Below are 14,591 nucleotides of genomic sequence, written 5' to 3' on the forward strand. Positions count from 1 at the left end.
AAACACACATCGCTCCTGCTCTCAGAAAAAGCTGAGATACCGCAGTCACGGAGTAGCACAACGACCAGTTCAATGAACAAATTCCTATTACCCCATAAATGCCTGCCATCCCCATCCTTTTGGCTTACTGTTTATAGCTCCGTTTACTTATTAAGTCTGGAAGAAACAAGGGAGACACATTCATTATGTGCTTTCTGGCACTACTGGGAGCACATGGAAAGCAAGTAAGACCTAACATCTTATTTGCAGGCGCACTGAAGGCCTACAGTTAGCTTGGGCACAGCACTGGAAAAGGAATTTTCGGGAGGAAGCGCAGAAGTAGATTCCAGGCAGCCAGGGCCAAGGCAGACAAAGCTGCCAAAAGTAGAGCCACAAGCGGCCCCAGGGAGAGTTTGGAGAGGCTGGTGTGATGTTTATTGCTCAGACGGCAGAGCTGGGTGGTGCGATGGGGGACAGGAACTGCATTCTGCTGGCTGTGACTTTAGTGGTGGTATCTAAAGATGTCTGTGGACTCTGTGGCTCCGTCTTTATCATGGTGCCCGAGGGAGAGGATTGAGGTTCCCTTATCTGTTTTACAAGGAACCATCTTCCCCTGATAGTCCCAGCAAGTCACACAGCAAAAGACACTGCCTACTTTTCTTCTTTTTGTTAAACACAGACCTCATTTGCATCTGCATCACGTCAGTTAACACAGTTATCTATCCAGGCACAAGCAGAGGAGGAAAGTCACAGCAATGGGAGGTGGGGACAGGATGCAATGGCTTTCCACTGAGAGTAACGTGTTGGCATTATGTCCTGTGACCTACTGATCTCCGTTTGCTTAGCAGTGCTTTTCTCTCCTTCTCCTGGCAGGGACCAAAAATTGGCTATTTTTGAGCATGAAAGGCAAATGTTGCTCTAACACAGGAAAAAATATCAAACTGATGTACTGTGGGCTCTTGGTGCCGTGCAACACACAGGTTCAAACAAGATAGAGCTTGTATTAAAACCTTGTACATAGAAATGCAGAGGAATCCAAGCATGTCTGAAATCCATGCGTCTGAAGCTCCAGCTCAGTCTCACACCAGTGAGTGACTGAAGTTAGTCCTTCTTGTGGACTGCAGACTGACAGCTGCCTGACACAATTACACAACACCCAGGGGACTTGTCCTAGGCATCGTACAGAGGAAGAAAAAACAGGGCACAGACTGCCAAGATGATGCTGTAAAACAGATAATGGCTACAACATCCAATGCGTTAGCCTACTAATCATTGGTCATTGAAAGCTTCCAGGCTCTATAGCCAGGGAATAACATGTATGATGATTGGAAAGTGAAAATGACCTACTATTACTAGCCACAAGCTAGTTTAGGTACTGGAAACAGCCTGTCTAGACAGCACTGCCCCAGTATTTGCCCAGCTTCCCAGGAAAGCCTCTGGGACTAGAGAGCTGGAGATACGCAAACAAGCTAGCTCACAGCTGGCTCAGGTATGCCTGCAACCAGTGATTACAGCCCAGTTAATACCATTAAATCATTTGGAAGAAAGCACTCAGAAAAAAGTAGGCAGCTCAGAGATTTTAAGAAGTACTCTTTAAGTTACTTTCCACACCACTTGCTTCCCTACAGCTGTTGGTGCTATATGTCGTCTGCATAAATCCAAGCTAGTTTCGTCATGCGGCTCAAACTGGAAGACAGACAGCAGCAACACTTGATTCTGGCCAAATAAAGCTTACGTCTGACCACATTTGAAGGCTATTACTTTTGTTTTACTTGTCTGGTTTCTCCTTCGAATTTCAACAAGACAAAATACAATTAATTTATTTTCTAAAGATACTATAAGGACTGAAGTTTTTGTAACAATATTTGTATTTCTTTCCAGGGTAGCTGCATTTCAAGTACACGCAAACTTACCTTTTTATCAGTTGTATTTTAGTTGTTTTTGTCCAGCACGCCAAGTCTTTTTGAAATCAGTGAACTTCATAAAACATATGTTAGCACATTTAATATCTCCATATATAGCATTTACTTTAACAAACAGAACACTGTCATCACTAATGGAGGCTCAGTAAAACTAAATGAAGAACCAGTCTGAGTTATCTCTGACCTCAAATGAAAATCCAGACCTCATCTCAGGGTCAAGGTCAAAGGGAAGAGTTGGGTGTAAAAGCAGAAAGAGCCAGATGACTTTTAATTATGCAGTAGTTATTATGAGACATGTAGTACTTCAGAAGGGTTTACCCACCTGCTTCAATTTACCCCAAGTGCTCACAATCCATGATGAATGCCAAAACCAAAAAAAATATCACTGCCATATGGATGCTTAGTTCCATGTCATACATCTATTGAACACACCAACCATAAAAATATTAATTCTCTGGCCACCTAGGAAAACTTTGTAACTGTTGCTATTATTGTTATTGGAAAAAAATTAATGTGTAACTGTGCCAGCTGGCAGGACGGGTTGTGACAAATCATATATAGAAAGCAACAAATCTTAAAAACACCAGCAGCCTCTAAAGACCATACATCCATTATACTGTTGCACAGAATGGCAAAGACATCTTTGCTATTGAAAGCTCAAGCTTTTCAAAAGCACCGTTTATTCTAATTTGTAGACGTTGAACTACTGTTCAAAGTGGTAGTGGGAGACACTGTAGATGTGTCCCACTACGGAAATATAATTTTCAATTTTGCAAGGCTTGCAGTAAGAGTTCTAAGAACTTGATACTGAAGTCAATAAAAAGGCTTCCCATTTTGAAGTCCCCTAACTTTAAGGGGGGTCTTATCAAACCTTAAGCCTAAAACACTGCAGAGGAGCCTAGCTCTACATGTTGTGCACCAAGAAAACACAACAGAGGTTTCTAAATTGCATCGAAGTTTCCACAACTTATTAGACAGCCTTGTAAAGACAGGCAATATTCTCAACTTGTCTTGAGAAAAGCTGAATTACATCTATTTTTATATGAAGGAGAAGACAATGATGATGATGTAAAGACAAATCAAAAGCAACAGGTATCACTACCAATGAAGTCAGTACCCTCAGAGTTGTGCCTGGGTAGCTTTGGTCTTGCTGGTGAACTAAAAGCATAGGAAGACATCTATTGCACAAATACAGCAGCCCTTCTGTGATGGTACCCCTTCTCTGCTTGCTCCAGGGGCGGCCCCAGTCTTCCATAAACCATTTAATAAATCTTGTGGCAAAGAGACGTAACATTTAAACAGCTGACAAGACAGGTAGCTCTGTTCTCAGGCAGAAAGGCACAGCAGCTATTCTGTCCCCCTCAGCATCTCTCTCATCCACTGTGGCACACGGCTGGGATGGAGACTGGCAATATCAACTTCAGCAGCTCCTGCTGGCTCCGTCCTCTCACAGCCATGACCCCAATTTCTCATAATCCTGAGGCCAGTAATGTGGCACAATCCCTGCCTGAGGGATGCACCTGAGCTCCTCCAGAGCTGCATCTTGGCCACATCTGCACTGGAATCACGTGGGCATTCAACACACTGTGAAATCTTGGCAGTATTGTACTTAATGGCAAAATTCCCATTGATTAAAGCAGAGCCAGAATACCACGTATAATACTTTTACTTGGTCAGAATACCTCCTCTTCCTCCCGAGGCTTGTAAGAGCCATAAATAAAGTTAAAGCAATATAGTACTCGGCAGTTTTAATAGAAGGCCTCCTCTGTTAAACGACCACCAAAAATAGTTGCTTAAGACGGGTTATACTGAATCATAAATGAGAGAAGGCTGCTTAGGATTTTTTTTAAGAACCATCACTACTTTTATTGGTTGTCAATGTTTTCCTGTTAGTCAATAAATGCATTTGATATAGGTGAGTTTCCAAAGTAAGCATGATGGGAGGGCTAGTTTAACATTCAAACTAATTTAAAAAGAAGTTACCTCAAGTTTCCCTTTGGGACATTTACAAAATATGCACTTAATTTGTTACACCTAATTTGTGTGTATGTACTGGGAGGTAATTAGTGTAGAAATTCAACCAATTTTACAATCTTTCTGTTCAACTCAACAAATTATAGTTTTCAACACCTGTTTCTGGCAGTGACAATAGTTTTAGTACTTGCTTAATTTCCATAGACCAGAAGTATACCCCATGCAAAGCAAAAGATACAGTATATACACATGCAGAATAGCCATAGCTAGCATGAATACCACCACGATATGTATCCAGTCACACAATATTCCCCTGCAGAATTAGGAAAAAAATGTGTATTCTAATATAAATTGTATTACCGGCTTCAGGTATTGGACATCATTAAACATTTCAAGGCACTTCCCATATAAGACTTATTTTAAAAGTTGTTTCTAACTTTGCCAAACTAACTGCTTGTTCTAAAATTTTACATGCTGGCTGTCTGCCCTGAAGCTGGTTTGGTTGGGTTTTTTTTTTTTGTGTGGTGTTTTTTTTTTTCTTTGTTTTTTATTTCAGCAAAATCCTCCTCCAAGAAGGAGACCACAGAAGATTTTGTTGGTTTGCCAAAATAGCATTCTGGCAGCCTTTACTCCAACTTGGGCACCCTATGCTTTGGAGTAGGAATTTAAAATTTGATCAGAGATTGTGAGGGAGGAGAAATGAACGCCAGGAAGCCTAAGCTACAAGCCTTTGGGAGAAACATAAAAATAACAACGAAGTTTCCACATGTTTAACAGAGACTTTATGATTTCAGAAGCTAAAAGCTTCAAAGAGTGTGTCTCACTGAGCATATTCTCTTCCCTCATGGCTCCAAACATTTATGTGTGCATATAATGTCTTCAGAAAACAAATGATTATGCTTCCTGCAAGCCCGGGGTTACAGGTAAACCCAGGGTTACTGGCAAACATGTTCATAGCAAACGCTGCTACAGGCTGGGGTGGACAGTAGAAGGAAGCATCTCAGCAGTCCTGCTGATGCCAGCCAGATCTCCAAGCCAAATACAGAGGCAGGAGTCTCCTACAACTCCTTACCTCAGCCATTATAAAACTTCCAAATGAACAAGGATCCTACTGGCAAAAACATCCTTCACTACTTGACCCCAAATTCATTTGGAAACTAGATCCATCCTTAGTATTATGTGAGGCAGGAGTCCCACAGGAAAAAATGTTATAGTATGTGATCTTGTTATCAAAGGTCGAACCACACATCTGCAACTATGGTTCCATGTTTCTGCGTTTTCCAGCACTTGAGTGGTTGACTTTGTAATTTTAATAGTTTTTACTGCAGGTAGTTTTGTGTCTAATTTCTGAATGAATGCAATCCTGTAGAAACAGTAGTTTTATCAGAAGAGAGACAAACATTTTTTTTAAAAGTAAGATTGCTCCCAGTAGTCCCACAGTCATGTATAACATTAATGAGCCCCAAATCCCTGAATAACCTAGAATGTAAAACAGTTTTCAAAGAAAACTGAAAGAACAGATCAACCAGTACTGTTTAATGACTTTTGTATGATGTTACTAATGTGTTAAAATATAATGTCCAAGTTCTCAGAAGATTATTCACAGACTTGAGCTAATTCAAGCACACAATTTTTTTACCCAAATGTGCATATATAAAAGGATCCGTCATACAAACAAAATAGGAATGTAAATGCATAATTGACCATTAAGCCAAGAGCCTGCAAGTAAGTCTGAATGTGAGTAGTTCTAGTGAAATCAAGATGAGTATTTATATTCATAAAGCCAAGTGTGTACCTGTACTTTTGCAAGACCAAGGAGATGGTGAATGGTTAAGGTAATACATATGCAAATATATTACCCTTTACATTTCACAACAAGAGGTCTTGAAAAGCTTGGTTTTGCAAGATAATCTGTAGAAAACCAAGCAAATTAAAAAATAAGACCACTTAGTACAAGTTTTTGATTAATTGTGTGTGTACAAGAGTGCATCAAAACAAAAAGCAACTAATCATACAGCAAGTATTTACCAGTATAGATTTTTATTTCCTTTCAAAATAATGGGGTTTGTTTAGATTTAAAATATTTCATTACCTAAAACAAATGTACACTTTATTAGAACTTCTGATAAGTGCTGTTCTCGAGTTCTGAAAATGTGTGACAGAATACAAGAAAATATAAAATTGGGTTAGCAAAATACAGTAACGGAGCTTTACAAGAGGGACACACATTATATGTTATTTTAACTAAATCTATCAGGTAAACATGCTGTAACAGCTCTCCACTTAGAAATGTGTGCCTATAAACTTAATCTGCAACCTGAATCCCAGAAAAAATTCACTACTGATCAACTCAAGGCTAGTAGGTCCAAGGGAAAAAAAAAATCCATCTCAAGCTCTGTTTCTTCATTGAACAAATCTTCCCTTTTTCCATAAAGTATTCATTTTTAATTTATTGATCACTATATATCATAAAATCACTATATAACATTCTCTTACTGTTCAAGAGTCACCTAAGTTTGTAGCCATAATGTAAGTTATTTTATATGCAAACAGTTAAGTGTTTCATAAAAAAAATATTTATTTATTGCATCTAGTGGAAAAAAAAAACTTTGATGGTTCTTAAAAAAAAAGAAATCACTGTCTGGCTAATTGCCAAACAATCCTGTCCTCTGGCTTGCTTTTTCAAGAATTATCAAAAAACCCTGGAGTTTGTTGTGATCTAGACAACCAAAGATGATTAGTCTGCACGGGATCAGGATGCACAGTATTTGACTAAACCCACATACTTCTCAAACGAGCTATAAGGATAAAAAAATGTGGTTTGTTATTGTGTCCATTTCCAAAGGACAACTCACAAGGTTTCCTCCTCACGTAAAAACTGGAACACAGCTGAGAAGTCTTTCAGGGCATAGCCTTTTGCACACATCATCCTGTAGATCTGATGTGCCTGGGATCCCAAAGGAACTGGTGTCTTTGTGTTGGTGGCAGAAATCTGGGCCAAGCCAAGGTCCTGTGGGGAAGGAGAAGAGGGAGGAAGAGGGCAGAGAGGAAGAACAAAAGGAAAGAAAAAGAGAAAAAGTCAGGGGAGAAACAACAAGGATATAAATAGCCATGTACATATTATTGGTTATTTGGCTTCCATTGTGAAGAGAACTCTACTGCCAACAAATACAATACTCCAGCCTTAAAATTTCAGTCCTGGAAGAAGGGAGCCTTGTTTAGTTTTTCATTTTTAAAACAGTAACTCGGTGTTATTCAACAGAAAAAACCCGAACTTTGCAAGGCATGCAACTTCCTACAGGACAGGAGGAATTTTAAGATTCTAGATCACTATACAACCTGGTAGCAAGACTGAGACTCTTCTTCCCCACTTTTTTATGTCATCTCCAAAAGTAAAATTTCCCTGGCTATTCACTTAAGCATTTCACATAGGTTGTAATGGCATCATTTTCTTGTTCGAGCAAGACGACATCTTTCTTTCGAAAAACAGGTTAAAAATCAAGCAGGAGGGATTTGAATAACAACAAAATTGAAGCCACTTAGCCTACATTCATTTACTGTAATGTGACCAGTTAATAGCAAAATTAGCAGCACAGGCCACTTTGTGAATATGAATGGTTTGCAGCCTAACTGGAAGGATGTATTAAAGGATTCCTTAGGGGACTGTCCTGGGTCTGCTACAACTCAAAGTTTTCTTTAATGACTGAAGACAAACGGATACAGAAAATAATTCTACTGCATTTTTAAACACTAAATTTGGGGCAAAAAAAGGAGGGAAGGTTGCAAAAAGGATGAATTTGAAACCTGTCCTCCAAGAGTCCTTGGTCAACTACAGCTATAATCTGAAATAAATAGGACGGAACTCAAAGGCAAGTACCAGGTGCTATGACTAACCATAGTTAGCTAGAAATAGTCAGCTGCACACATGATGGACAGAAATGACAAGCTAGGCTGGAGAATGTCTTGAATTCTAAGCTGAATTTCAGACATGAAACCAACCAAAGAAAGAAAAGCTAACAAGGGCCTGTGTATATAAACAGATCTCTTGTCTAAGTATGAAAGTAATGCCTGCACTCAAGGTTGCCTTTATAAGGTCTTGCTAGTGTAATCAATTTTGCAGTCCACATTTCAAGAAAGGTGCAGAAGAACTTCTCAAGTGTTACTAGGAAATGCCTAGACTTGCTGTCCCTCCAGGTCTATGTTGGTTTATAGAATTTGCAGTGTTTTTATTTTTTTAAAAATAACAAATCTTTGATACAGAAGACCTGAGCGACTGTAGTACTGCTGAGAGCACCTTTGGCTTCTCAGGGATGACTTACAAGACAGGTCTTTACTTTCTGTGTGTCTAGATTTGAATTAGCACAAGGAAATTCAAGATCTTACTCTACTCTCTAAATGTCACTTTGATCTGTAAATCAGCTCTATAAAGGTCATTCTGATACAAATCAGAATTATAGTTACTCTTCCTATTACCCTTGAATGACTTCAAGATCTAGGAAAATGGGGAAAACATACATATCAGATGTCACAGGATCCAAAATACTCTTCATCTGCATCAGGGCAGATCATTCCTTCTTGTCTAGCAATTCTGTTGAAAGACTGATGACCTGACAAATCTAGGAACAGTTACTTTAACCTCACTCACAATAAGACATTCCATGACATATTCCTAGCCTCAACTAAACCCTTTTTGTGAAATCTGTTGCCATATTACCCATTTTATTCAAAAAAGCTTAAATCATATAATGGAATATTAGAATGGCAAAATCATCCAATTCCAAACTAGTGAAGGTGCTTGGTTTGGGTAGTGGTGATTGTGACGTATTTCTCTCTGAAGGGGCATTCACAGAAGCAATCCCTAAAAATTCTGAATAGACTGCTAGCACAAATACAATTTCATAAAGTGGGTTTGTTCACTTTAATAATGAAACTCTGGGTCCAAGATGGTTGAAACATCAGCAAACATCTCAACAATTAAATGGACACGCACTCCTGACTCCAAAGTGCAGGAAGGTTGTTTTGGTTTTTTAAATTCCACTCTATAAATTAGAGCTTTGAAGGAAAAAAAAAATACAAAACATAAGTATTTGGACGGGGCTCTGAGCAACGTGATCTAGTTGAAGATGTCCCTGCTCACTGCAGGGGGGTTGGACCAGATGGCCTTTAAAGGTCCATTCCAACCCAAACTATTCTATGATTCTATGATTCTAAGTAAAGCTTATCTTTAGCTTCAGGTTGTAAAGTATTTCGCACCTTTTCTCCTGAGGTTGGAGATTCCTCAAGTGAAACAGTACAAAACAGTCCTGAAAGAAATTTGCCCTTTGCTGACCTTTTTGGAAAAGTAAAAATCAGAGCATAGTTTATGGCTCCTCTCATACTCTTTTGGAACTGACAACATCTTCCAGATGTCTCACTGTACTGACTATTCTAACCAGTTTTTCTCAGCTTGGAATAGGGAAACAGATTCTCTTTCAGAATCTGCTTCCAGTGCTCACTTTGGAAATACCTGGTTCCTTACATTTACTTTGCAGTTGACGTAAATGAAACTACCATTCGGAATAAAGCTCAAAGGCTGTCTTGACATAAGTCAAGAATAATATGATATAAATCTAGCTCTTCTCAGGATTCAAAGTATACATTTAACTAGCAACTGTGCTGTGAATGAAAGACGTAACTTCTGGCCTGCAGTGCCTCAGACACAAAGATGGCGAGGGGAAGTAAACTAGATTTTTTAAATGCAAAATCTTTAGAGCAGGTTTTACATTAAATTGACTAAATTCTAGGTTTCAATACCAGATTTCAAGACTGAAGAGCTTTTCAGAGGTGTCTGACAAACTTTTCTGTCCCAAACACTTAACATAAGGATCCCCTGGCTTTGTTTGAGAGATCCATTGGTGACGAAATACTTTTAAGAAAGCCTTTGACATCCACCACATCTGACATGTGAGCAATAGCCTGAAGTTTAGTAACTGTGTTTAGTGACTCTGTTACTGAGTCACTCTTAGATGTTTTCATTGTGGACTATTCTCTTCTCAACCTCAGGGTTGTACCTACATCTTTCTCCTTTGAATACAGCTTTTCTTTTTTAAGTGGCAAAAGCATGCTCTGTATTTCCCACGAAAAAAGTCCCCAACTCAGACAATTCACAAACTGCATGGTATGTCACATAACACGGTGAAAGGGATAGTAGCAAAAGTCTTTCCACAAACTAAGGAGAAATGTCTTAAGAGAGGTCACAACTGTACCAAATAATACCTTGAATATGATCAGCTGTCCTGGTTACTTACTCCAGTAATCTTCCGTCTATATAGAACAATATAGCATTGTTCAAGACGCGTGAGAGGAATTTAGTGTCTTTCCTTCTTATTGAGGATTCCAGCCTAAAGAAGGCAGTCTTCAGGCTGCCTGGCAGGCAGGACTGGCAGGAGTCGGTCAGAAGAGGTGAACAGCAATTACAAACCTCTCTGAGGAACTCTCCTTTTAGTTGTCACTGATGCTTTATAACCAAAAGCTGGCAGTTTCAACAGGCACAAGCCAGGCTGCTACTTCTCCAATGAAAGGAAGATCTTTTAAGGCAGCTTCCAGAGGAGATGAAGGTCCCTCTTAGAAGCAGACCAAAAGAAAAAAACCCTTTACAAAGAAATTTAAAAGGGAGGGAAGGAAATATATGCCCCCATCCCATTTATACTATGAGGTTATTCTGGACAAGAGTAAGAGTTATGAAGCACGAGAACAGAGACTGCAGTGTGAAACAGGGCACAGCAGGCAGAACAGATTCTGAAAACAGCACATAAGATGGAAACAAGAGCGTTGAGACAGTGCCAAGATCAGGTTGCTTATCACTAATCAATAGCCCTGGCAAACTCCAAACAATAACCTAACACATTTTATAAATCAATAATTTAAATAACACTTGATTGTCCCCTATGTTCAATGACGTGAACATGACGTAAAAACTGCTCCTTTCCAATATTTTAACTCATCCCTCAAAGAAATGAAAGCTGCTGGTTGTTGGTCCATAAACGTAAAATGTAGCAGGCCAACCATTGAGGCATTTTGAGCCATGCAGCATTAGCAAGATTTTTTGGTGCTACCACATGCAAAACACTCCGGACCCACTCTGGACAGGATTTGGCTAATTCTACTGAATGTGCAAACGCACCAATTGACATAAATCAACTGCAAAACGACAGGAAAGAGTATCGGTAGGCAGGTATTACACACAGGAACTCCAGCACTGTGGAGATTTGCATGGCAATATCTGAGTTTGATCACCAGCTCTGAGAATGTTTTAGTTTTAAGTCCTTAATTTCCACTGTACGTGGAAGAGTTGAAAATGGCCAGAACGCCTAACCAGTTGGGAGCGCTCATAAACTGGTATGCCTAAAACCTGTCCTGTGTGAACTCAAATGCCTCCCTCAGGACAATATCCCCATGAAACTAATACTCAGTGTGAAATTATTTCCTGCACTTACATGCTTAGATGAGAGATCTCTTCCAGGGCTGGTTTTATAATTTACCTTAGCCAACCGTTGTACTAAATGCAGAAGTAGTTCAAGAGTCAGAGTTCTACAGCTCCTTCCTCCAGCTGTGTGTCCTCATCAGTGGGATGCAGAGCCCTGACCTCCTCGCCTACTTTCCTCTGGCCTCTAAGAGCTTTGTTTTCCTGACCACAGAGTGACTCAGGACAGTGCTTTTCCTAGAACAGCCAAGAGCATGGCAGTAAGCCCACTCTCCTGGGATGGGATAGCTGTAGGTTACAACTTCCTCATGCTGAGAAGGACCTAAAACCCAGATCTCCCACTTTGTGGACAAATAATTTAGATTACTAGGTTATTACACATAAGAAGCACTACTTCTGCCACCAACAAAGACAATTCAGGAGAGCTCACAGCATGGTGCAGGTACCTGCAGAAGATCAGTCTGTGGGGTGTGGGTTGAAACCTGTCTGCTTTCTGCAGAATGGCCTTAGGCAGAAAGACAAGCACATAAGCAGTTGGCTTAGCAAGGAACGGGATGCTAGAGGGCACGTCCAGTAGCACAGTGTAAGGTATCTGGAAGAGATTGGGCCCAAAATCTTACATGCTTATGCCACTATTTGCACCTAATTAGGTCACCTGGATTTCCCCAAATTGCTCTCTCAAGCTTAGGCTGCTAAGTTGTAGAGCACTCATGCAAGAGGCACCTAAAATGGCTTGCTGAACGCTTGCCATACACCCAAGTCCATCAGGACTCCTGGATTAAGGCAGAACTCAAAAAGACAGTGCATATAATCTCATTGAGTGGCTCAGCAATAATAGTGGCTAGAAAGAGGCTGGAGACTAAGGAAAAGCCCCCTACACAACTCATTAATTCAGAGTAAGAGGTTGGGATCCCCTCTGTTCGTGCAGACATATTTCCCTGTAATCATAAATTTTCACTGCGAAGAAATGTTTGCTAGAAGCTCAGAGAGAACAACTGTACATACTTTACATGCAAGTATTATGTACCTTAGCCATGAGTGTTGTTCCAAAGCCACCTTGATAATTATTAGCAGATGGTACTCCTTCCATCACTCCAGGAACAGGGTTGTACGTGTCGCTTGACCAACAGCGACCTGAGCTCATATTTAGGATTTTGGCCAGCAGCTTTGGGTCAAGGCCTAATCTGTCAAAGGTCAAGGAACAGAAGTGTTAATGTCAAAATGCACAAGACACGGGTGACTTATTTTATATCTTAGGACCATCATTTCTCTCCCTTTATTATAAGTCATGAAAAATGACAGAGTATTGATATTGGGGGTAGGGCTGCTGTATCTTAAATTAAAGAGCATCAATCCACCATTTAAGCAGTAGGTTTTCAGAGCTTTTTTCCTTTTCCACTAAGTAAATCACCTCCATCTAGCAATTTTGAAAGTGCAAGCAAAATAAAGGTCCTCTGAGAACAGCAGTTCCCTCGTATTTCAATTACTAAAACACATTCAGTTCTGCTACCTACTAGGTCACATACTTGTTCTTCATATCAAAATATATTCTATAAAGCTGAACAAAGCAAAAAATTCACAAGCAAGTGTGGCAGTGTGAAAGTACTTGTGCGATGTGTTTATACGTGCACACTAGTGCATTTTTGATATAGGCAAGATAATGCAAATGATCCTGCTCTAATAAGTGAACAAAACCACTACACCTCTCAAAAAATATTACTATTGTATACATCTGTACATTCTTTGCTTTGCTATTATTAGGTCTTCTTTATATACTCTTGCTTATGAGGCAAGTCTGCCTCTCACTGTGACATATGTTATGTATTCGCAAACATACATTACAGTTCTGGGTCAACTGTTGATAAGGTTACTGATCCTGATAAAACAAAGCTTGTCCAAGTAGAAACGTCATTTGTTTTATCACGGAGCTGATGGCATAAACGGCTGCTCAACGTGGTCCCTGAAAGTACTTCAATACTATAGAAAATTAACCCTCTTACATTACCCTCTTACATTAACCCTCACATTTATGCTGATATCAAGTTGCAAGTGTAATTTTACACCAATTACATTTATACCAACAACGAGCAGCAGAAGTTTATCCGGCCCTGTACAAATGTTCTGTTACACTCATGACAAAGAAGAAAGCAAGGGAATTATCTCCAGTAACAATCCAAGATGAGAAAAGGACATTTTGAAAGGGATATATCACAAGCTACTTTGCCAGGGACAAGCAAACAGGTTAAAAATAAAACACCTTTTCCACACAATTCCAGCTGAGCTTTAACCTTTATAGAAGACAACATTTTTACATTAGCTCTTACACCACAGACTTTTTGCAGTTCTCCATAGCCATGGGGATCCTAACTCCAATTCCAGGCACTGTAGCACTCAAGGTTTTAATCTGTAGATAAGTAAAGCTCATTACCAATGGAATAGTTGCTAAAATTTATGTCTATTTATTCCAGTAGGCAGTTTGGATTTGAAAAACTACATTTAAGACAGTGGGCCCTACAGCGTGGTTCCTGTTCCCATAATGGCACTTCTGCAATTCTGCCCTCCTAATGCAAAGCAAGATCACTTTCTGTACTGCAAAGGTAGCTTTTTAGCATTATTGCTGTGCACTCTTATTTATGAATTGCTGCAGCAGCCCCTGGAATTCAATGGAAAGTCCCCTGCTGGCCTGAATGGGATCAAGCTTTATTCTCCTCCCCATCTTCTTCCAACCCTCTAACTCAATTGAATGCTTTCAACGGACATTTTAAAAAAAGAAAAAAAGTATTTTCCAGCACCAATATGTTTTCACAGTATTTGAATTGTACTTTTATGTTACATAGTGCATCAAAGTCTTCATCAAGAGCAGTTCCGAATAACTGCTTTAACTGTTGTCATCCCAAAAACCTGCATTGGGAGCAGACAACGCCTGAGCTTTCAAATACACAGAGGTTGCTTTTCTGGCCAAAACAAATCTCTTGGCTTGTTTGTTTCCTTATCATTGTTACATCCAGGTCAGTATTTTTAGCAATGTAGTGCCTGTTTATGCCGTATCTGGCTGCATGCAGAGGCCTGTAATTACAGCTGCGAGTATACCGCAAGACAGAGAGCTTATTATTTCAAAATGCATATAACCCTCCCGAAGAATGCTCTTCTCACAGTGTTCCAACTACTTCTCTCTGAAAGTATACTTTAAAAGATACGTGTGTATTATACAGATATGTAAAATATTGTCTGCACGACATCTGGCATATTTTTGC

The 14,591-nt window shown here is 39.7% G+C and overlaps 1 protein-coding gene across 1 annotated transcript in view; it reads right to left on the reverse strand.

The window, feature by feature from the left end:
- Window positions 1-5,896: 5,896 nt before the first annotated feature.
- Window positions 5,897-14,591, reverse strand: part of HIBADH (3-hydroxyisobutyrate dehydrogenase) — a 78,151-nt gene continuing 69,456 nt past the window's right edge. The window contains exons 6-7 of the mRNA XM_009573181.1: window positions 12,365-12,521; window positions 5,897-6,885 (exon numbers count right to left, since the gene is read on the reverse strand). Of these exons, the coding sequence (XP_009571476.1) occupies window positions 6,727-6,885; window positions 12,365-12,521 (316 nt within the window). The 3' untranslated portion in view covers window positions 5,897-6,726. The remainder of the gene's footprint in view (window positions 6,886-12,364; window positions 12,522-14,591) is intronic.

The sequence above is a fragment of the Fulmarus glacialis genome, unplaced genomic scaffold (assembly GCF_000690835.1).
Source record: "Fulmarus glacialis isolate BGI_N327 unplaced genomic scaffold, ASM69083v1 scaffold340, whole genome shotgun sequence".
Classification (NCBI taxonomy): domain Eukaryota; kingdom Metazoa; phylum Chordata; class Aves; order Procellariiformes; family Procellariidae; genus Fulmarus; species Fulmarus glacialis.